This window comes from Lissotriton helveticus, chromosome 6 (genome assembly GCF_964261635.1).
Source record: "Lissotriton helveticus chromosome 6, aLisHel1.1, whole genome shotgun sequence".
Taxonomy (NCBI): domain Eukaryota; kingdom Metazoa; phylum Chordata; class Amphibia; order Caudata; family Salamandridae; genus Lissotriton; species Lissotriton helveticus.
Window position 1 is genome coordinate 10743919 of NC_136067.1, and position 23423 is coordinate 10767341.

General features: G+C 44.5%; 1 protein-coding gene across 2 annotated transcripts in view; it reads left to right on the plus strand.

The window, feature by feature from the left end:
• Nucleotides 1-23423, plus strand: part of SRF (serum response factor) — a 194667-nt gene that overhangs the window by 145940 nt on the left and 25304 nt on the right. For both annotated transcript variants that reach the window (XM_078647274.1, XM_078647275.1), the window contains exon 5: nucleotides 4570-4761. In XM_078647274.1, the coding sequence (XP_078503400.1) occupies nucleotides 4570-4761 (192 nt within the window). The remainder of the gene's footprint in view (nucleotides 1-4569; nucleotides 4762-23423) is intronic.

A 23423-nucleotide genomic window follows, 5' to 3' on the forward strand; every position in this document is an offset into this window, starting at 1 on the left:
AGCATCTTCAGCATCCTTGATTCCTTGCTTGTGCAATTGATATCTCTGGATCTTTTTCATTCTAGTGTCTAAATTTTTATAAAAAAGTCTATCTTTATAAATTGGTGTCTGATTTTTTGAGTATCGCTTTCTTCAATTGTTTTGGTGCTGTGTAAATGCTGTACACTCATTCCTTTGTGTAAGCCTTGTTGCTCTGAGCCACAGCTATGCAGGGTTGAGCCGAGGGTTTGACAGAAGAAACTGAAGCTTGCAGTATATATGGCAGGTTTGCGGACTTGCTCCTCACTTCAGTAAGTGTACCTTTGTCGTTCCTGCTCGGTCTGTGCTGAAGTGTTTTTGCAGTGAACGCGCTCCATGCTAGAGTAATTTAGTCCAATGCGCCTGGATCAGATCAGCATAGCAATCGAACCTTTGTGTGTGCTTATGTTGACTTGTGTACGAAAAGTATATGGTTACTCCCAAGCGGCTAATTGAAGGGAAGCATAGGCATATCAAAAGGTGAAGTGAAAGGGGTAAGGGAATCTCTTTGGAAGCCTTGGGATTAACAGCAGGCTCGGAAGCCGGTCAATGTATAGTGTGTTGGAACAAAAGGGTTTTAAAGGGTTGTGAATGTGTTGGTACAGTTTACTTTTCAAGATTTGCATTACATGGAATGCGCCTAAGAACTGCTTCCGTTTTTGGATGTATGCGACCTCTAGCGTAAATAGAACTTTAAATAATTACTGCACAAGTGATAAAACTGCAATCGGGTTCTGGATTAAGGACTACGTCATCTACAGCTTTCCTTTTCTGTAAACACAGGGATTTCAGTTGCTGATGGATGTTATGTAGGTACTTAAATCTGCCGTCTGTTTGAGCTGCCTCATTGCTGTTAACTATGAGGCTCAGTCAAGTAACTACATCCCAGGCCTTTGGTAAGGTTCAGAAAGGCTTGGTAAAATGTTGTTCTTTCATTGGGAAACTGCCTGAGTTGCAGCAAGAGCTCAGTAGAGTCACAACACATTACTAGGAGTTAGTGTGCAGCCAGACACCAATTAGATTGGCTTATTTTGACTGTACCTAATTTGTACTAACACCGCAAGCCTTGCTTTGTAGTTGCAATGCCCTTTTAATTTTTTTGTGGGTGGGGAAGTGGGGTAGCACAGGATCGCTTCACTAGTACACATAAATGTAGTCCTTTTCTCCTACCATCGCGCAGAATGAGCATCGGGTATGGCTGGGTAACGCATGGTCTGCCCTGTTCAACAATGACCCTTGGTAGGTTGGTTGCCCTGCTCATCCTAGCTCTCCTTGATGGCTGTTGTTTTCAGGCTACTCCAGGCCAGGACCGTGGGGTGGTGCAAGCAGGATTCTGGGGTGCAGGATAGTGTTTTTCTTTTCACCATTACAAAGGTCTTGCCAGTGTGCTTGTGTTACCACAGGGTTACGTTGGAGTCCAGTTGTACTCGGAGATTGCTGATGGGGAGGGCGACAGTGTTAATTATTGGTCAGCTGTGCCTGGGACGCCACATACAAAGGTTTGTACTTGGCTGGCCAGTAAGAAAGCACTTTTTGGTCTATGACTAGCTCTCAAGGCATGGAGTAATATGGCAATTTATTTCTGGGCTCTTGCGCATAGAATTTAAGACTGATATGAGGGGAGTGTACATGCGTCATGGATGAGTTTGAAGGCATCAATCTATTTGTAATAGCAGTTGGAAGAGCCTCACTAGATGTGCTTCACATGTTTTCAAGGCTTGGTTAAAAGTAGAGAACCTTTGATTTTCTGTTTTGTGCCTCTTACGAGGGAGTCAAACGAGTGAATCCCTTGTGCACCCGCACAAAGCACTGCTCATTACTAGGCAGCTGCATCCTTAAGCCATTGTGAGATGCATCCATGCAGCTAACTTCATCCTTCTGATTCTCAGGCTCTTTAACAGTTCTGCTTAGTTTTCTATCCATTGTGGGAGTGAATGGAGTTGGATGAGCAGCCTGATTGTTGATGGGAAGTTTCCTGATGCCACTTTGACATTTTATGGACAGATTGTAATTTATGAACAGCTGTAGAACCCAACCTAGCGCCACAAGTATGGGAAGGCCATTTCCGGGCTCTCTATTCTAACGTGGTTCCCCTTGCTGAACATACTAACCAATTTACTCTCGGCCCGTAGACTGTCCAGCCAGAGGAGTGTGAGGTCACGGTGGCCGAGGTGTGTATTGCAATTAACAAATTGGCCGCAAATAAAGCACCCGGCCTGGGTAAACACCCGGGCGACCTCTTCAAGCACCAACCGTAAGTCTGGGGTCCCTATCTACGGATTATATTTAACACAATCCTAAGAGGCATGGCTCTCCCCAGTACTTGGCAGGGAGCAAAGATAGTCCCTATCTTTAAAAAAAGCTCACCTCTGCTCCCATCCAACTACAGACCTATAAGTCTCATCAATGTCCCTCAGAAGATCTTTGCGAGACTTATCCTGGAACGGTTACAGGACTGGATGGAGGAGTTTGTGATACTCAGCCCTGATCAGGCAGGGTTTAGGAAGAACACCTCCACCGTTGACCACATTTTTCGACTAGTGCTTTTGCACTGGAAAACAGTGTGTAGAGGGGGCAGCCTCTATATGGTGTTCGTCGACCTCCGCTCTGCCTTTGATCTCTTACCCAGGGGTAAACTCTAGAGTGTGCTTCTTGAGCTGGGTATTCCTACCCATCTCCTGTCAGTCCTGAAGAGGCTACATGAGGCCAATTTCGCCCAAGTTAGATGCTGGTGTCCAGAACGATGCACCCAAGCTGGCAGGGATTGGGTACTGGCGATAATGTTCGCCGATGACACCCTATTGCTTTCCAGATCTCCAGTGGGCATTCGGCGAATACTGGATGGGTTTGCAGAATTTTGTACTGCCCGGGGTTTGGAGATCAATTCACTCAAAACAAAATTTATGATCTTCAACCCGCCTAGAACCACAAGACCTAATCCTATTCTAGGTTAAACAAGATTGGAAAGGGTAACCACTTTTGTGTACCTCTGGGTCACGATTAATGAGAGCTTGTCGTGGGGCCCACAGCAAATTAAATCCCAACTAAAACTTGCTCAACTATCGGGCGGGATCCTCAGACTATCCAATCTGTCAACGATAAAACCTCTCGGCCCACCTTTGGAGGTCTACAAATCACAAGCCAGGGGCGCAAGTATGTATGGTCGTGAGCTATGGGGTCATTGCAATCAAACCCAAATCACTAGGGTGGAGAACCACTTTTTACGGCATTTGTTGGCTCTCCCTCCTAGTACCCCGTTGCACCCACTAAGACTTGATATGGGGATCACGCCAATTGCAGAGGAGCTAGCCTTAAAACCAATAAGGTATTGGCGCCGGCTATTGGTTACGCCAGAGCTGATTAACTATAGGCAGGAGCTCAGAGAAATACTTATCTGTACGAGTATATCCAAATTTTCGTGGCTCACCTACATTAAGAAGGAATGCACTAGGCTGGGACTTCCTGTCCTATGGTCTGACCCAGAGCAGGGCTGCAAAGAGATCTCCGCCAATATGCTCACGAAAATATATCGAGCTGAGTATATGAAAATGGCTCCGAGCAATCCCAATAATGGTTCTAGAACTGCTACCTTTCAGTTGGTTAAAGACTCGTTTTTTAGATATGTACCCTGTTGCAGCCAGAAAATGGTTTGTGCAATGGAGGCATGGAGTTTTACCCGTACAAACTTTTACATGCAACTGGACAATGTCTGCTCCGAAAATGTTTCCTTTTTGTGAACAGGTTAGTGAAACGGAGCCACATGTATTTTTTTTCTGCCCTGCCTATCATAAACCGATGAAGTACTGGCTTATCCCACTGTGCAAAAACCTTGGCTTCCGGCAGTGTGCTATGCGCTTAGAGTATTGAAAACTGACACCGCCGGACCAATTGTTTTTGCGGTCTCGCATATTTTGGCTGCTCTGTGGCGCATTCGTAGAGTTTTAATTAATCAGGGTTAAGTCTGGCCTATGAGTCAAAAGACCAATTTCGCTTTGTTTTTAATTAATTTAACAATTTTGCCCTGTTTTTAACTGTATTGTATCTATTCTAAATTTTAGGTGAAATGTGACAATTAATTGCCATGTACAAACTATGTTAATTATAAATCTGCACTTTTATGGTATTTTTTACTGAAATAAAGATTTTATGGATGGAATTTATGAATGTGACTGAGACTGGACCTTCTGTTAATGAGACAGCACCTCATTGCTTGCGTCTAGTTTTACCTCGTTTTGTGATGAGTACTGTTCTCAGAGCTGGTAGTATTTGTGTATTAGCAATGCTAGAAGCTAATCCGTAAGGAACCTGTGAAATGTTTTGAGTAGATGGGTCGGTTATATAGTAGCTGTAGTTTTCCTTGGTGCCAGTCTCCAAAGTAATTTTATTGGGAACCCTGACACTCGATGCTCACTATTAAAAGCTTGTTTCTTGATTGGGGAGAGCAGGAGCTAACTGTGGGCGGGACATGTTTCAGATGTGTTGAGCAGGATACGTTTTTTTTGTTCTCTAAGAATTCTGTGGTTAAGATGCAACTTTCTGTTCACATTTCAGTTACTATCCCTGCTACGATAATGACATCCTCTGTACCAACTACAGTTGGCGGCCATATGATGTACCCAAGCCCTCACGCAGTGATGTACGCTCAGACTTCTGGTCTTACAGATGGTGGTTTGGCTGTCCTCAATGCATTTTCCCAAGTACCCTCCGCCATGCAGATGTCTCATGGGCAGGTCCAGGATCAAGGTAAGCATGTCACGGACTAAACACCTACAGGTCTTATAACCAACTGCTGCTTAGTGAAATGTGAAGTAGAGTATAGCAAAAGGGTTCACCCAAACATAGTCACTGGGACCTGGGTAATAACGGTACTGAGAGAAAGGGGTCCCAGCAAACAACAGATAAATTCAAACAGTTCAGTATAAATGAATAAAGAAGTACTTAATAAGCATACACTGTATTTATTCACAATGTAGCTATACGTTAGTAATCATATCTTTAGATGAACAATCATAGGATGTAGAGTGCCCCGAGAGGGAAGGGAAGTGAAAAAGTGTGGGTAGTGTCGGTATGGGATAGTGACAATAATAAAAAACAACCAAATAGCCCAACTGTACTGGTATGTCAATTTCCAATATAGACCGACAAATGACCATAGGTTCAATACATCATTAAATCAAAATCATACTTCACATAGCACATTGCATGTTATAAATGATGGGGTGAAGCTGATAAACAAAACAGTTGTCGACGTTTCGACCCTCTACAAATCGCAGGAATTATTTATACCCTTGCTTCGGGGTCTTCATCAGGACGGGGGCGGGCAGGCAACCAAAAATTGTTGCTAGTCTCCAAAAAGGGAAGGTGAAATGGAGGATTCTTTGTTAAGGTTGACTTCAGGTCATGATATGCCGATGTAAAATGGCCCTCTGGTAATTTGAGGATGGGTGTTCTAGGTTGGAGCAACTTGGATCACGATTTCTGGATAGACTGTCCCAGGACAGACTGTATCTTTATTTATCCCGAGTCGTGAATGGCGTAATAAAGGACGGCGAAATGCTCGGGGGCAGAGTCAATCTGTGCTGCTCGTCGGCTCGCATACGGGAATGGCGGTCGACGTCGTGATCCAAGTTGCTCCAACCTAGAACGCCCATCCTCAAATTACCCGAGGGCCATTTTACATCGGCATATCATGACCTGAAGTCAACCTTAACAAAGAATCCTCCATTTCACCTTCCCTTTTTGGAGACGAGCAACAATTTTTGGTTGCCTGCCCCGCCCTGATGAAGACCCCGAAGCAAGGGTATAAATAATTCCTGCGATTTGTAGAGGGTCGAAACGTCGACAACTGTTTTGTTTATCAGCTTCACCCCATCATTTATAACATGCAATGTGCTATGTGAAGTATGATTTTGATTTAATGATGTATTGAACCTATGGTCATTTGTCTGTCTATATTGGAAATTGACATACCAGTACAGTTGGGCTATTTGGTTGTTTTTTATTGTCACTATCCCATACCGACACTACCCACACTTTTTCACTTCCCTTCCCTCCCGGGGCACTCTACATCCTATGATTGTTCATCTAAAGATATGATTACTAACGTATAGCTACATTGTGAATAAATAGTGTATGCTTATTAAGTACTTCTTTATTCATTTATACTGAACTGTTTGAATTTATCTGTTGTTTGCTGGGACCCCTTTCTCTCAGTACCGCTTAGTGAAATGTGTCAAATGCATGTGTTCAATTTCGTTCATGTTGAAACCGTATTATTGCATAGTAAATATTACTTAACCAATGTCGTGTTCCTAGCATATTTGTTTATACTTATCGCTATTAAAAATGACTCTTAATTTGAGACCAGACTGTCTCATTGCGGGGCCTATAGAAACCTAGCCCCTATTTTCTGTTTAACCCTGTTACTTGCTGAGTAGCAAACCCGCCTTCTGCATGGTCACCCCAGATTTTTTGCCTTTTTCTCTATCCCATTTTTGCTGTTTAACCATGCAGTTTACCCATCCAAAACATGAGTAAAGGGCCTTTATTCCCCTTTTCAACATGGTTAAATGAACTTAACCCTGATTGACATATGTATCTTGCTTATAAGTCCCTAGTATATGGTATAGGAAATACATCCTGGGCCTGAAAGTTAAATGCCACCCGTGGACTGCCTAAAAACCTGCTATAGAGACCGTTCAAACCATTTTGACAGGCTAGAAACCCTGCTTTAAACATTAAAAAGTCGTCCTTCAGTACTCTTTGTCACCCACAAGATACAGTGCAGGATACAATAGGCACGTTCCTTTAATAATTAGGACCCAAAAGCTATTTTTACTGCTGGGGCTGTAGCTGAATACTCAATGTCAAAGTACAAATTAACTTTCTTCTGTATTTTTGACAGGAAAAGGGTAGGTACAAAAATCATTCAGTTCATTAAGTGTTTGAAAAAGAAGCTTTTAGAAAGTTACCATTTTCCGGCCTAGAGCTCCTGGAGGCTAATTTGCATTATCTTTGCAGCAGCTTCTTAGCAGGTGTTTGACGTTAAGGTGTGAAAACTGCTCTCAGATTAGAACAATGGCTTAGGCCTGGTGACAGGGTGGCCGGTGTGTGGGACATATGGTCTAATTTAAGATGGACAGCTTTGTGTCTCACTACCAACAACTGAGCAATATTTTATTTCATTTGTGCCATCTAGCAGGTGGCAGCCTTATCCTTTGTGGTGGTATGCCCCCTTAATTTTGAAGCTAGAATATCGCAAGATATAAATATACAGAACAAATTAAATTGGGGATAACAATAGGTAAGTATAGATTTTCTATACTGGACTCCACATTTGTACCTTGATGCATATATCTTAAAGGTATGGAAATGGGAATAGTAAATACATACATCCTATGCATGTGCTTACTTTTTGATAATTTTGCCTTCGAGATTTTTGTAGAAGATATTCTTATCTCTATTTTCTTGACCTTGTTATTCAGTAGTACAGTATTTGAGGTGGGCACTTGTCCGCTTCAAATAATCCGCTCTCCTAAACTGACTGATTTAGTGGAAAGACTTAACAAATCTATCTGTTTGGAAATTGCATCTTGAAACGAGTAACTCCTAGCAGTGCTCTTTTGGAACGCCATCTGTCACTTTAAAGTATGTAATCTATAGTCTAGGCTCTATATTCTGCTCATGCTTGTATCAGTTTCTCACTTTATTTTGTAGCTACTCCTGTTCATTGTTACTTGTAAATATCTCTCTTGCCCTTTGGCTAAGTCTGTGCTACACTGAATTCTTTAAATAAAAATACATTTTTGACCAGGAACAATCACAGCAGGCAATGTTGCATATGCAGTTAGTGTAAAAGTTCCCCAAAAGAAACAGAATGTTCGAGGCATGTGAGCTGTAGATCACAAGCTTTGCATAACCCGCCATCTAGTGTTGGGACCGGATGTTTGCACTTTGTTTTTTGTTCGAAGAAGTCTTTTTCCTGTCGCAAGGTAGGTGGCTCCTTTCGGTGATGGTGCGGATGGGCATCGGCTCCATTGTTAAATTGTTTTTTACCGCTATCCGGTTCGGGGGTAAATTGCTGTACTCCGGTTCGGCACAGTTTCTCCCTTCGACGCGCAATCCACTACCATGGACTGTATTGTTTCTTGAACGTTTTTTCCATTCTCTGCGTATCGTTTTGACTTGAAAGGTCTTCAATCTGAAAACTCGTGGCTCGCAAAGCTGTCCTAGTTCGTACCGACAACATGACAGCTATGTATTATATACAAAAACTAGGGCGGGGACTCCAATTGTCGCACTTGGATCAAGACATTTGGAAGTGGGCTATTGACCACAACCTATCTCCTAGCAGAACACCTCCCAGGAGTAAATAATTAGATTGCCGGTCTTCTCAGCAGACAGACAGCAAGTCCACGAATAGGAACTTCACCCTCGAGTTCTCCTCCCATACTTTCAAAGTTGGGAGTCCCTCATAGATTTTTGCCACACACCAAGACGCAAAATGCCCAATCTTCGCCTCCAGGTACCCACACCCGCTCTCCAAAGGCATTGCGCTATGGATGAACTGGTCAGGCATATTTGCCTGCGCTTTTCTGCCTCTCCCACTCATTCCACTAGTGGTTCGGAAGCTCAGGCAAACATCCCTCACACTTATCCTAGTATCTCCCCCATGGGCCCGTCAACCTTGGTTTACAACCCTGTTGGAGCGGTCAGTTTCACATCAAAAACTTCACCTCACACTCAGTCTCGTCACACAGAGGCATGGAGAAATCAGACACCCAGATCCTAAACAGCTGAACCTCGCGATCTGGTTCCTGAAATCAGTTTGACTATGTAAATCTCCCACCAGACTGTATGAACATCATTAGAGAGTCCAGAAGGCCTACGATAAGAGCATGTTATGGGGTTAAATGGAAATGTTTTGTTATCTATTGCAATACTAACTTCAATCCGCGTGATGCTTCAATACAAAATATCATTTATCTCTGACACTTGCAGCAGTCGGGGTGTAGCTTACACTTCTATCTGACTAAATCTGGCTGCAATAGCTGCATATCTACAAAATAGGCAACACTTATCTCTTATTAGAGTGCCTGTAATCAAAGCTTTCATGGAAGGGTTTGAGAGTTATCCCACCAAGACTTCCACCTGCCCCAGTTTGGAATCTTAACAGTCCTCACACGATTAATGAGCCTACCTTTTGAACCCATGCATAAATGTGAACTACAGTTTCTTTCCTGGAAAATCGCTTTCCTCATTGCAATCACTTCACTGAGGCGAGCGGGGGAACTACAGGCACCAACCACAGAAGAACCTTTTTTCCAACTTCACAGAGACAAAAGTGGTCCTTCGTACTAACCTAACTAAGTTTCTACCTAAGGTATTTTCTGCCTTTCACATCAATCAGTTGGTTGAGTTACCTGTAGTCTTTCCTTAACCTGATTTAGTGGCAGAACAACTCTACACACCTTAGATGTTCAAATAGCCCTTTTATATTACATTGAAAGGACAAAATAATTTTTCATAAAACTAAACTTTTTGTTGCTTTTGCACCACCACACAAAGGCAATCTGTATCCAAGTCCGGTATTGCCAGATGGATTGTTAAATTATTCAAATTTGTTATGCCAAAGCAAAGAACTTTAACAATACCCCCTACGATGCATTCCACTTGCAAAATAGGGGCTACTATGGCTCTCTTAGGAAATATCCCCATAGTTGACATTTGTAAAGCTGCAACATGGTCTACACCGCACACATTCACCAAGCACTCTTGTGTAGATGTGTTAGCGAGACAACAAGCTAATGTGGGCCAGGCCGTACTTAGAACACTTTCAGACACCTCCAATAGCTATAGCTTAGCCACCACTTTGGGAGTATACTGCTGTATAATCTATGCAAAGCATGGGATCTACAGCTTTCATGCCTCGAACGGATAATGTTATTTACCCAGTTAGCATCTGTTCTTTGCATGTAGAGCTGTAGATTCCATGCGCCTACCTGTACCTGTTGTACTTTTCTTACCTTATATACATACTCATGGACTTATCTATTCTCTACGTACTAATTACATTCTCACCCTCTGCGGGAAAACATTCTAACAGTGGAGTCGATGCCCAAGCGCACTATCACTGTAAGGAGGAGTATCTTTACCTCGTGACTGGAAAGACTACTTCGAAGAAAAACAACTTGCGAACATCCGGACCCAACACTAGATGTCAGGAGCATGCAAAGCAGGTGAATCCACAGCTCTACATGCCACGAACAGATGCTTACTGGGTAAGTAACATTATCCTGTACCTGCTGGCAGTTGCCAGTAGGCAGCTAAAGTTAGGATCCTGTTTCCATAGGAAAAGCTTTTTTTGACTTGCTATATCTTCGGCATTGGTTGACGAATCTTTACGAAATTCTCAAAGAAAATGTGCTGGTGATGCTTGCTGTGCATGAAAAGTTTCAGGGTGATCCGTCAAGCGGGGAGGCAAAAAAAAGAAGGGTCCAAAACACAATCTGAGCTAACTAGCTTAGGCCCCCGCAATGCACTGCTTATGACCTCCTATATTACATACCCCATGACAGTCAGTGACATCACTGATGACTTCTCAAATTACATCACTGATGACATCATCGACCGGACACTCAAGCATCCTTTCACAGACCCACACAACCGCTCATACACCCACTCAAACAACCATACAACCGTTCACACTCCCTCACTCATCCATTGAGCCACTGAGACAACCACTCATACGCCCATAGCACCACTCTCCCATGCAGTTACTGACTTACTCACTCACACCACCACTCACACACCCACACTGCCCCACTCACACACAGACAGCCACTCACATAATGTGTTAGAAGTAGTATCACTCAGTAGTACACCTGGTATACTAATTTAACTGTAGTAGCCTAGCATATATGTTTAACGATGATAAACGTTTAGAAAACACTCACTGGTTGAGGTCACTGACCAGGTCATGAGTGATGTAATGTGTGAGGTCAGAAGCAGTGCACTGCGGGGGCGTAAGTTATAGTTAGCTCAGGTTACTATAACTGCCGAATTTCACTGGTTTTGTACTAGTGAAATCTGAACCTAAATATATTGTCCCTGTAACCGTCAGTTACAGGGATATATATATATATATATATATATATATATCTATATCTCCGTGTACTGCATAGTTAAATAAAATCACCAGCACAACATTGGTGTCCATGGCCCACTGTCAGTTCTACGCGCTGAGGGAAACCTTGTGATATAAATGCATTTAGACTACAAGCCTGTAGTCTTAAGCACGTCATCCTGACATGCTAAGGCAATAAACCAATTCATTATATCTTCAACTGGAGTCTGTGACCTTGCTTGGCCCGCTGTGGTCGTTCTTTGGGATCCTGGATATATATATATATGTGTGTCTGTCTCTCTCTCCCTGGGGGCCAACTAGCCCACCAAGTACCTCCAGTAAGCACCACAGTGCAGCGTTGCGGAGTAGTGGTCAGAGGCCACACCCCTTTTTACACTTCTCTGCAATGCAGCTCTGTGGCGCTTACTGGAGGTACCTGGTGGGCTAGTTGGCTCCCAGGTACCCTCCGGATTGAAGGGGACTAGGCACGGTGGAGCAAGGCCTAAATTGAAGTATATTTGGAAAATACATTCAAGCTAAATGCGGGAACCTTTTTTATGCTTTGTCCACTTGAGCTCGGCTTTTAACTGTGATTCACTAGAAACTTTGGAGCATCCTCGAGTCCATGGAGGTAGAGTTGGCGCTTATTAATTTTTTGCGCCAGTTATATCAAGGAGCCCAGGCAAGTATCCGATATGGCAGTGCAGGAGAATGTAGCCCAAACTTCCCTGTTAAGAAGGGGGTTAGGCAGGGGTGTGTGCGCTAGCCTCCTTCCTTTTCACCTTGTATATAAATGGCTTAGGTGTTACATTATCCAGGGAATATCTGGATCTAGCCCGCATTGGTAAACGACCCATAGGAGCATTGAGATTGTCCTTTTGTGGCATAAGATCTGGTCAAGCTTGGCCACAGGTCTTAATAGGGACGTGATTGAAGATTGCCTGAGCCTACAGCATGCTTAAAGTATCCCATTGCTTAACTATGTCAGGCACTTCGTGGCCAATTTGGGACATCCCGAATACTTCTGCAACCCTGTTAGCATCTCTGCCATTCAAAGGCAAGAACTAAAGACCAAACTGCATGAACTTTTTATAGAATTTGAGATTCTCCCTTAATAATGACAAACAGCCTGTTCGAGAGAACCAATTGCTCTTGATACAACCAGGGATACCACCATACCTGTTAAATACAAAGGGAAGTTATGACAGGATCTTATTGACACGCTTAGGTATTTTTCATAACACGGTTACCTTTCCGAACATGAACGACTGGTCACGCCCCCTAGACCCGTGTCCATTTGACGATATATCCTCACAGACCACGATTCACATTTTTGTGGCGATTTTTATACATTAAGGAAAAGATGGATTTTGCCAATTTTAAAAGAGCTAGGACTGAGACAATGCCGTCCCGCATTTATTAAATTGCAACTTTTACTCAGTACTATCAGTACTATCAAGCGCAATACTCCTCCTTCTTCTACACCTAACACGTCCTCCACACCTCCTACTCGCCTCACCACACATCTTTCCCCACATTGGACTTCTACCCCCTCTTGCAATACCACCAATCGCCCCAGACGCACCACCAACACGATCTCTGACCTTGACGTACACACCCTTCTCCACTCTTACGACCCGGCTCCCCAAAAGCCACTAGCTACCAACATGTCCATCCCAACGATTATATCCAACCACCTCAGGCACCAAAAGGATAACAAAAGAGGCACTGTCCCCAACAACCTCACTAATATACCCCTCGTTTTGGAATCTTCCTCCACCCTTTGCACCCCTAGCCTTAAATGCATACTTCTCAACTGCAGATCGGCCCAAAGACATTCCATGGAGGTCGCCGACCTCATCATGTCCCTGGAACTGGACCTAGCCATTCTGACTGAAACATGGCTGTCTGATTCCTCCACACCTATACTGGATATCCTAGTCCCTCCCAACTACTGTATCATTAGACTTGACAGGGACAAAAAGATAGGCGGTGGAATTGCCTGCATCTACAGAAGCAACCTCTCAGTCTCCAAAGTGACCGTCTCCTCTCTTACTTCCTGTGAATACCTCTGCCTTGATATCAACAGCGAAAGCAAACCGGTATGCTCACTACACATTATATACCACCCACCTGGGGACAATCTCTCCTTCGTCCAACAACTCATGGATACAATTACAGCCAACTCAGGACGACAGCACACCCAAATTTTCCTTGGCGACTTCAATCTCCACTGGAATGACAACAGTGACACAGTGGTAAACAGCCTCAAAAGCTTTCTCAACGCACTTGATCTCAACCAAATATGCAACAGCCCGACCCATAAGAGAGGTTCTACCCTTGACCTCATCATCTCCAAAGAGGGCGCTATTCAACTGGAGTCAATCCAACCTTGTGACTGGTCAGATCACCATATTGTCTCCTTCATCATCAAGGAAAAAACCAGACTTAACTCCGTTCAACCACCTAAGCACAAAGTGTGGAAAAGAGACTGGAAGAAACTCAACCCAAACACCCTACCACCTAACAGCTGCAATAGGCTACTTCCCCCTCCCGGCGATACAGACGTTCAACTTCTGACTGACTTCTATCTCAATACTATGTCCACAATAATCGATGAGGTGGCGCCCATGCAACTGAAAAGAGTCTCGTCCAAGAAGACTTCCAACCCATGGTATGACGGAAGCCTCAATGAGGATAGACGAGCGATGCGAATGGCAGAGCGCACCTGGAGGTCAGCCCCTTCTGCAGTGCACCTAAAAAGTCTAAAGAAACAGAGAAACGCCTACTTCAGGAAAATAAAACGCTCAAAAAGAGACTTCTTCAGCCTCCAGCTCGCCCAGGCTAAAAACCGTCCAAGAAGGCTGTTTGAGTTGGTCAGAACACAATCCAAAGAGCATCCCCAGACAATCAGCTCCATGGTCGTTTCTCCTTCCTGCGAAGACTTCTCTGCCTTCTTTATCCAAAAAACTGAGAGAATAAGAAGCGATCTCCTCAATGACGCTATCCTGTACTCCAACCCCCGACACACAGCAATACCTCAACCAAAGAACAATGCTACTTGGTCATCCTTTGACACTTACTCCGTAGAAGAAATTGGCAGACTGCTCAGCGCCTTGAAACCCTCCAATCACCTCTCTGACCCCCTTCCTGCTAACGCTGTAAAAGACTTTTCCCCTTGGCTTCTCCCACTCTGGTCTAAGATTATCAATAGCTCTCTTCAACAAGGATCCATCCCCAACGCCCTCAAAGTAGGGCAAGTCACACCGCTACTAAAAAAACCAACAGCAGACCCCACTGATCTAAACAATTACCGCCCTATTACAAACATTCCCACTCTCGCTAAACTGTTGGAAAAATGCGTACAACTACAACTGACTAAACACATAGATAAGTTTGATCTCCTAAACGCTCATCAGTCAGGCTTCCGAGCAGGGCACAGTACCGAAACTGCCATGACTCACATAGTAGACGATGCCCTCCAAATCCTAGACCAAAACGATACCTGTCTCCTCATCCTTCTGGATCTCTCCTCAGCATTCGATACAGTTAAACATGAGAACTTACTCGAACTGTTAAACACAAGAATGGGCATATCTGGGACTGTTCTAAAGTGGTTCACCTCATTTCTACACAACCGGACACAAAGAATCAAAAGCAACAACCTGCTGTCCTCTCCGGTACCGGTATCGCTAGGCGTTCCTCAAGGATCCTCCCTCTCCCCAACACTGTTCAACCTAGTTATGGAACCTCTCACCACGTTGCTACAGGCTTCTAATGTGCACTTTCACATGTATGCCGACGACACCCAACTTTATCTCAAAATACAATCTCCCAAGGACATCATGCTGCTGAACACCACGATCAAAAACACCCAATCCTGGCTTGCAGAGAATCACCTCAAACTCAATGCTCTGAAGACCGAGTTCCTCCTGATCTCACCTCCCGCTAAAATATCCACGGCTCAAACATGGCTTAAGCAATTAACGGCTCTAAATGTACAGCCCATCGTAGTAGACTCAGCAAAATCTTTAGGCATAACACTTGACACCAATCTCAACATGCAGCAGCACATCAGCAAGGCAACCAAAGGAGCGAACTTCCAAATCAATACCCTGAGAAAACTTAAACCCTTCCTTCCGGCCAAAGACTTCCAAACTGCAGTACAATCTATAGTCATCCCGCACATAGAATACGGTAGCACCGCCCTCTGCGGGCTCCCCCTAACTACAACGGCACCCCTAAGAGCGTCCCTTAACGCCGCAGCGAGACTCGTCACAGGCTCAAAAAAACACTCGCATATCTCCCCGGACTTTAAATCACTGAACTGGCTACCTTTTGAAGCCAGAATTCAACTGAAAATCGCATGCATGACACACAAGGCTGTGCATCTGAATTCACCCGCCTACCTCACTCAAAAGTTGACAATTTCGGGTGGCTCCCGAACTACTAGGAGCACAAGCAATCTTTTGCTGAAACCTCGAAGATTTCGGAAGTAAAAAACGTATAAACGCTCCTTTTCAGGTATGGCACCCAGGATCTGGAACTCACTCCCTCCTGAAACAAGGCTCATCTCCTCCAACACAATCTTTAAGAAGGAAGTTAAAGCGATCCTCATGGCAAAATACACATGACCTATTCTACGTATCACTATGAATGTCACATGAGTATCACATGAATCTGTACCCTGTATTATCGAATTACGTAATTGTATACGCTCAATCTTTGTATCTTGTTATAATGTTTGATGCACCTGGTTGATTATGTATATTGTTATATTGTTGACGCACCTGGTTGACTTTGCACACTTTACCCTCTCCACCTCAGCGATCCTTACTTCCCTTCTACTGTCGCACCTGTGGGACTATACATCCTGCACACACCCACCTCAACTAGGCCCACCTTTAAACTCTATATACTCTAAACACGCCTAAGCAAGTATATGCTCCTTGTTATTGCACTTTATGCTATTGACACAATTGTTTGTCTATACTCAGTGTACCTACACTACCACACCTGTGACCTACCTCATGTCCTTTGACCTACCGATGTAACTAGCACCTTGTACCTAACTACCTCATATATTACTTTGTATATACGCTTCTTACCTTGTATTTTACTTTGTATTTTTACTTGTTAAGCGCTCTGATATCTGCAAAGATCTTGTTCGCGCTGTATAAAACTCTCAAAATAAATAAATAAATAAAATAGAAAATGAAATTTTGAATGATTGTATAGCTAAATATATGAAAGGGGTTGTTAGATTTAGAAAACCAATGTAATGTCTCATCCCCTCATTGTGATCATCCAGATTTCATTTGTAACTCATGCATATGTTGGACGATGAAGTACGATGCTGAAGTCTTTAATGTTTTTAACCGCTTTTAAATTGTTTAGTAGAACTGATGTATGTTCTTCTTGTACTATGCTTTTATGATTTAATACTTGAATCGAATAAAGCAAATTTTGATTTGATTGGAGTACAAATATCACTACTTTTTAGTACTTGTGTTTAATTAAACTAACCGGTCCAACAAAATCAATCGGACATCCTCCGCTTACTTTAGGCGTGTTGGATTGAGGGGATCCCTTGAAGTATGGAAGAGATCTCCCTTGGCATGCCATCCCTTTAGCACAAGGTTTACAGCTTTAGGCATGTCACTTAAATTGTCTCCATGTGTTTAAGGCTAATTAGTGCGAGTTCTGTTTTAGACAACATCCCTTCTAACACACAATGTTGAGTAGCCACTCATGTTAGTCTTTTACAAGTCATCCCTGTTTGCCTGGGACTCGTTTGACCAAAGGAAGCTTTTAACAAGCACCCTGTACAAATGTATATATCATATTTGCGCAACTTGGGACACAATTACTTCATCACTGCATACTTCTAGGCATGGAAATACTGCCAAAGGTATCCTCACCTGAGTACCTGTTTAACTAGTAAATAAATACTGTATAAGGGAACAAAGATTACCAGTGCACCTTGCCAAGGGCCTTCCACTGCGTGTGAACTCGTTGTTGCATTTTAGACTGTTTTTGCACTGTCCACATCCGGACCCTTCAAGTAAAACCAACCCAACCAATCGCAGACCCTCCTGCTAAGACCCAACGATACTATTTATTTATTCAAAGTTTTATATAGCGCGAACAAGATCTTTACAGATATCAGAGCGCTTCACAGGGGGCAACAGGAGTGGGCAACAGGAGGGTGAATAAACATAATAATTGGGTACAGTATAGTAAACGCTAGCATGCTAGAATAGCGGTCATCTGCTGTTATAAATATAACAATATAAGGCGGTGCAGAGTCTTTGATCCAGCTACAATGTAGATCAGCAGGTACCAATAAACACTTAAAATAGACAATAATATAAAATGGTGCAGAGTCTTTGATCCAGCTGCAGAAGGAATCAGGAGGGCTCAGGCTAAAAGGATATCTATATCACTTAGAGATCCAGAGAATAAGGGGTAGGGGGATCACGGGGAGATGTGCACCGTATAGTAATGGGTAGTAGGTGAGTAGCATAATAAGATCACAGTCATGCATGAGTATAAAGTTATTGGACCATCAAATAATCAATGTTACAAAGTCGATGCAAAGTCTCTGAACTACAACAGTACGGTTCAGGTGAACTTGGCCATAAGGATGGCTTTCACTTCTTTCTTGAAGAGTGCAGTGGAGGAGATAAGCCTCGTTTCCGGAGGGAGTGCATTCCAGATCCTGGGTGCCATCCCTGAGAAGGAGCGTTTATACGTTTTTTCCTTACGGAATCTGCGAGGTTTCAGGAGCAGACTTTTTGCACTTAGATCTCGAGCCTCCTGATATAGACAACTTTTGAGTGAGGTAGATGGGTGCCTTGAGGTGTATGGCCGCGTGTGTCATAACGGCAATTTTCAGCTGCATTCTGGCTTCAAAGGGAAGCCATTTCTGGGATTTCAAATCAGGAGTTATGTGAGTGTTTCCTTGAGCCAGTAATGAGTCTCGCGGCCGCATTCAAGGAGGCTCTTAGGGGTGTGGTTGTTGTTAGAGGGAGTCCGCTGAGGGCCACAATTCCGTAGTCTATGCGGGGGATAACTAGGGCTTGTACAGCAGTTTGGAAGTCCTTGACTGGGAGGAAGGGTTTGAGTTTCCTCATAGTATTGATTTGAAAGTTGGCTCCTTTCGTTGCTTTGCTAATGTGCTGTTGCATATTGAGCTTTGCGTCAAGTGTGATGCCTAAGGATTTTCGCAGAGTCCACGATGGTGGGTTGGACATTGAATGCTGTTAGGTGATTGAGCCAGATTTGGGTGGTGGTAGTTTTCGCAGGGGGTGATATCAGTAGGAACTCAGTTTTCAGCGCATTTAGTTTGAGGTGATTGTCGGCCAACCGCGATTGGGTGTTTCTGAGTGTGTAGTTCAGAAGTTTGATATCTTCTGGGGATTGTACCTTTAGGTAAAGTTGAGTGTCATCGGCATACATATGGAAGTGTACATTGGAAGCTCGGAGCAAGGAAGCAAGTGGTTCCATGATGAGGTTGAATAGCGTGGGTGAGAGGGAAGATCCTTGTGGGACGCCTAAATCTACTGGCACAGGTGAGGACAGCACATTGTTGATCTTGAACTTCTGAGACCGGTTGTGTAGGAAGGAAGTGAACCATTTGAGCACAGTCCCTGATAAGCCCATTCTAGTATTTAGGAGCTCCAATAGGTTCTCATGTTTGACCGTGTCAAATGCTGAGGAGAGGTCCAGGAGGATGAGGAGACAGGAGTCGTTGCGATCAAGGATTTGGAGGGCGTCATCAATTATGTGTGTCATGGCCGTTTCCGTGCTGTGTTTCGCTCGGAAGCCTGATTGATGAGGGTCGAGGAGTTCGAATCGGTCAATATGCTTTGTTAGTTGGAGTTGACACATTTTTCCAGCAGTTTGGCCAGGGTGGGGATATTGGTGATAGGGCGGTAATTGTTCAGGTCAGACGGGTCAGCTGTAGGTTTCTTGAGTATAGGCGTGACTTGCCCCACCTTGAGGGAGTCTGGGATGAGACCTTGCTGAAGGGAGCTGATAATGATTTTAGTCCAGAGTGGGAGGAGTACGGGGGTGAAGTCTCTTACAGCATTAGCAGGTAGGGGGTCTGTGAGGTGATTAGAGGGTTTCAAGGTGCCGCTTGTGTATTGCTTCTTCAGAGTAGGTGTCGAATGACGACCAAGATGCGTTATTTTTAGGTTGGGTGTCGGGTCTTTTGATTTTATTTATTTATTTATTCAAAGTTTTATATAGCGCGAACAAGATCCTTACAGATATCAGAGCGCTTCACAGATACAGGGGTAGGGGCAACAGGAATGAACAAGATAATGGGAACAGCATAGTAATCACTAACCTAGTAGGATAACAATAATGTACAGAAACATATCAAAATACAATCAGGTAAACAAGTAATATAAGACGTCACAAGTCATTGCTCCCACTACAGAAGGGTTTAGGTAAAGCCTTAGATGTGTGGATGGCTTATACCAATTTCTTAGGATAGAGAAAGCACTGGGTGGGGGCATCGGGAGGGTGAGACAATACACCAAAGTGTTAACATATATTGGTCGGTAGTAAGAGAGTAGCGTAGTAGTGACATCATAAAGTAGGAGTATAGTGCCAAAGAACAAGGTGATCAGTGATACAGAGCGATGCAGAGTCTCAGATCCAGTATCTATAAAGTTCAGGAGATCTTGGCCAGAAGGATTGTTTTCACCTTTCTTGAAGAGTGCAGTGGAGGAGATAGGCCTGGTTTCCGGAGGGAGCGCATTCCAGATCCTGGGTGCCATTCCTGAGAAGGAGCGCTTGTATGTTTTTTCTTTCCGGAATCTGCGAGGTTTCAGGAGTAGATTTTTTGTACTACGATTGGATCTCGACCCTCCTGATATAGACAACTTTTGCGCGAGGTAGTTGGGTGCCTTGTGGTGCACGGCCGAGTGTGTCATTACTGCAATTTTTAGCTGTATTCTGGCTTCAAAAGGCAGCCATTTTAGAGATTTTAAGTCTGGGGATATATGCGAATGTTTTCTTGAGCCAGTAATGAGTCTCGCGGCAGCGTTCAGGGAGGCTCTTAGGGGTGCTGTTGTGGAAAGCGGGAGTCCGCTGAGGGCCACAATTCCGTAGTCTATGCGAGGGATGACTAAAGCTTGTACAGCAGTTTGGAAGTCTTTGGCAGGGAGGAAGGGTTTAAGTTTCCTCAGTGTGTTGATTTGAAAATTAGCCCCTTTTGTGGCTTTGCTAACGTGCTGTTGCATGTTGAGCTTGGCGTCGACTGTGATGCCTAGGGATTTCGCTGAGTCCACGATAGTAGGTTGGACATTGAGTGCTGTTAGGTTATTGAGCCAAGTTTGGGTGGTGGAAGTTTTCGCCGGGGGTGAGATGAGTAGGAACTCAGTTTTCAGCGCATTTAGTTTGAGGTGATTATCGGCCAACCAAGATTGAGTGTTGCTAAGTGTGGAATTCAGAAGTTTGATATCTTCCGGGGATTGTAGCTTTAGGTAAAGTTGTGTCATCGGCGTACATATGGAATTGAACATTGGATGCTTGGAGCAAGGTGGCGAGCGGTTCCATGACGAGGTTGAACAGTGTGGGGGAGAGGGAAGATCCTTGTGGAACACCTAGATCTGCAGGCACCGGTTTAGATAGCACATTGTCGATCTTGAACTTCTGCGACCGGTTATGAAGGAAGAAAACCATTTGAGAACAGTTCCCGATAGACCCATTCTAGTGCTTAGCAGCTCCAATAAGTTCTCATGTTTGACCGTGTCAAATGCTGAAGAGAGGTCAAGAAGGATGAGGAGGCAGGACTCATTGCGGTCAAGGATTTGGAGGGCGTCATCAATTATGTGTGTCATAGCTGTTTCCGTGCTATGTTTCGCTCGGAAGCCTGATTGGTGAGGGTTGAGGAGGTCAAATTGGTCAATGTGTTTTGTTAGTTGGAGTTGGACACATTTCTCCAGCAGTTTGGCCAGGGTGGGGATATTGGTGATGGGCCGGTAATTGTTCAGGTCAGACGGGTCAGCTGTGGGTTTCTTGAGTATAGGTGGGACTTGCCCCACCTTGAGGGAGTCTGGGATGAGACCTTGTTGAAGAGAGCTGTTGATGATTTTGGTCCTAAGAGGGAGGAGCAAGGGGATGAAGTCTTTTACTGCATTAGCAGGTAGGGGGTCTGTGAGGTGATTAGAGGGCTTCAAGGTGCAGAGTAGTTTGTGTATTGCTTCTTCCGAGTAGGTGTCGAAGTACAGCCAAGATGCCTTGTTTTTAGGTTGAATGTTAGACATTCTGGTGTGGTTGGGGAATCGGCTTAAATCCATGACTAGGTCGTTTCTTATGTTGTCAGTCTTTAGCTTAAAGAAAGCAGAGAAGGCTTCACAGTGTGGGGTGTCGCTTGTTGTGTTCTTTGATTGTAAGGGTTGTCTTTGTTTGAGTCTTAATTAGTTCGAAAAGTTTTCTTGGCCTGTTTTTTGCTTGGTCCAGCTGACGGCTAAAGAAGTCCGACTTTGTGCGCTTTATTTTCCTAAAGTAGGCATTTCTCTTGTTTTTAAGCGTTTTTAGATGCAGTGATGAGGGGTCAGATCTCCAGGTACGCTCTGCCATTCGCATAGTACGCCTGTCGTCATTGAGTCTGCCATCATACCAGGGGTTAGAAATGTTGTTGGAGACTCTCTTCAGTTGCAATGGAGCGACTTCATTGACTATTGATTTCATAGTCAAGGTAGTGGTCGGTCAGTGATTGAACATCCGAGACACCTGAAGGGGGAAGGAGGAGACTGCCGTTGTGGGGAGGCAGGGTAGTGGGGTTAAGATTCTTCATGTCCCTTTTCCAGGTTTTGGATTTGGTGGGTTGAACCGGGTTAGGTTTAACTTTTTCGTTAATAAAGAAGGTGATAATGTGGTGATCTGACCAGTCGCAGGGTTGGATCGCCTCCAGTTGGGTAGAGTCCTCTTTGGCGATGATATCGAGTATCGAGCCTTTGTCGTGTGTTGGCCTATCGCATATTTAGGTGAGGTCAAGCTCATTAAGGAAAGTTTTGAGACTATTCCCCTCTGTCTTTCTGATCATTCCAGTGGAGGTTAAAGTCACCCAGGTAGACTTGGGTGATCTGCCGACCGGCATTGGATGTGATCGTGTCCATGAGTTGTTGGGTGAATATGAGGTTGTCACCAGGCGGGTGATAGATGAGATGTAAAGCACAAACTTGTTTGCCCTCTCTGGTGATATCGAGGCAGAGGAGTTCACAGGAGGTAAGGGAGGGGGAGGCGGCTTTAGTAACGGAGAGGTTGCTCCTAAAAATGCATGCAATTCCCCCGCCCATCTTGACAGGCCTGTCCAGTCTAATGATGTGATAATTGGGGGGGGCTAATATGTCCATTATCGGGGTAGAGGCTTCAGTAAGCCACGTTTCAGTCAGAATGGCTAGGTCCAGATCCATTGCTGAGACGAGATCAGCGATGTCGGAGGAGTGTCTCTGGGCCGATCTGCAGTTGAGTAGGATGCATTTGAGTTTGGGAGTGAGAAGGGTGGTCGAGCCTTCTAGAGAGAGGGGGACTTTTCTGAGGTTGTTAGGGATGGAACCTCTGTTGTTATGGGTTGGGAGCCTCCGGGGATTTGAGAGAATTGTGGGTATGGGGTCGTGTGTGTTGGATATGTGTTTTACCGGACCTGGGCCATAAGAGCGTAGGAGAGAGCATAGGTCGCGGTCAGAGTTAGTTGAGGACACGGCGGGGGCGGTGGGAGTTATTGCGAACGGGGATAGTCTGCCATCTCGGGGGTCGTTGGAGGCGATGGTATGTAGGGAGGGTGCGTCGTTTGTAGGGTAGTGGGATGGTGGGAGGTAGACTGGGCTGTGCGAAGAGAAGCTCTTTGATATCGTGGACATCTTTTTTGACTTGTAGGAGATCCTCTTTGACTTGTTGGAGGGTAGATCAAGTCAGGTCAAGAGGAGGATTGGAGATGGCGTTGGTGGTGAGAGCCATTGGTGAATGGTTGAGTAGTGAGCTAGAAAGCGGGCAGGGTATCGAGGGGGGGGGGGAATATGCTAGCGTTGTTGGAAGGTTCTGCGGTGATGAGTGGGATGGCATTCGAAGTGTGGGCGTATTTGTGGACGAGGGGTGTGGGTGAAGTAGGTGGAGGGTGGGAGACATAAGTAGTGTCGTCAGTTGGAGACGGTGCCGGTGAGTTGAAGAGAGAGTGAAGGCTGAAGACAGTGGGGGTGGCAGGAAGGTAGTGGGGGCTGAGAATGGGAGGGGAGAGAGGGGGGGATGCTAAGGTAAGAGA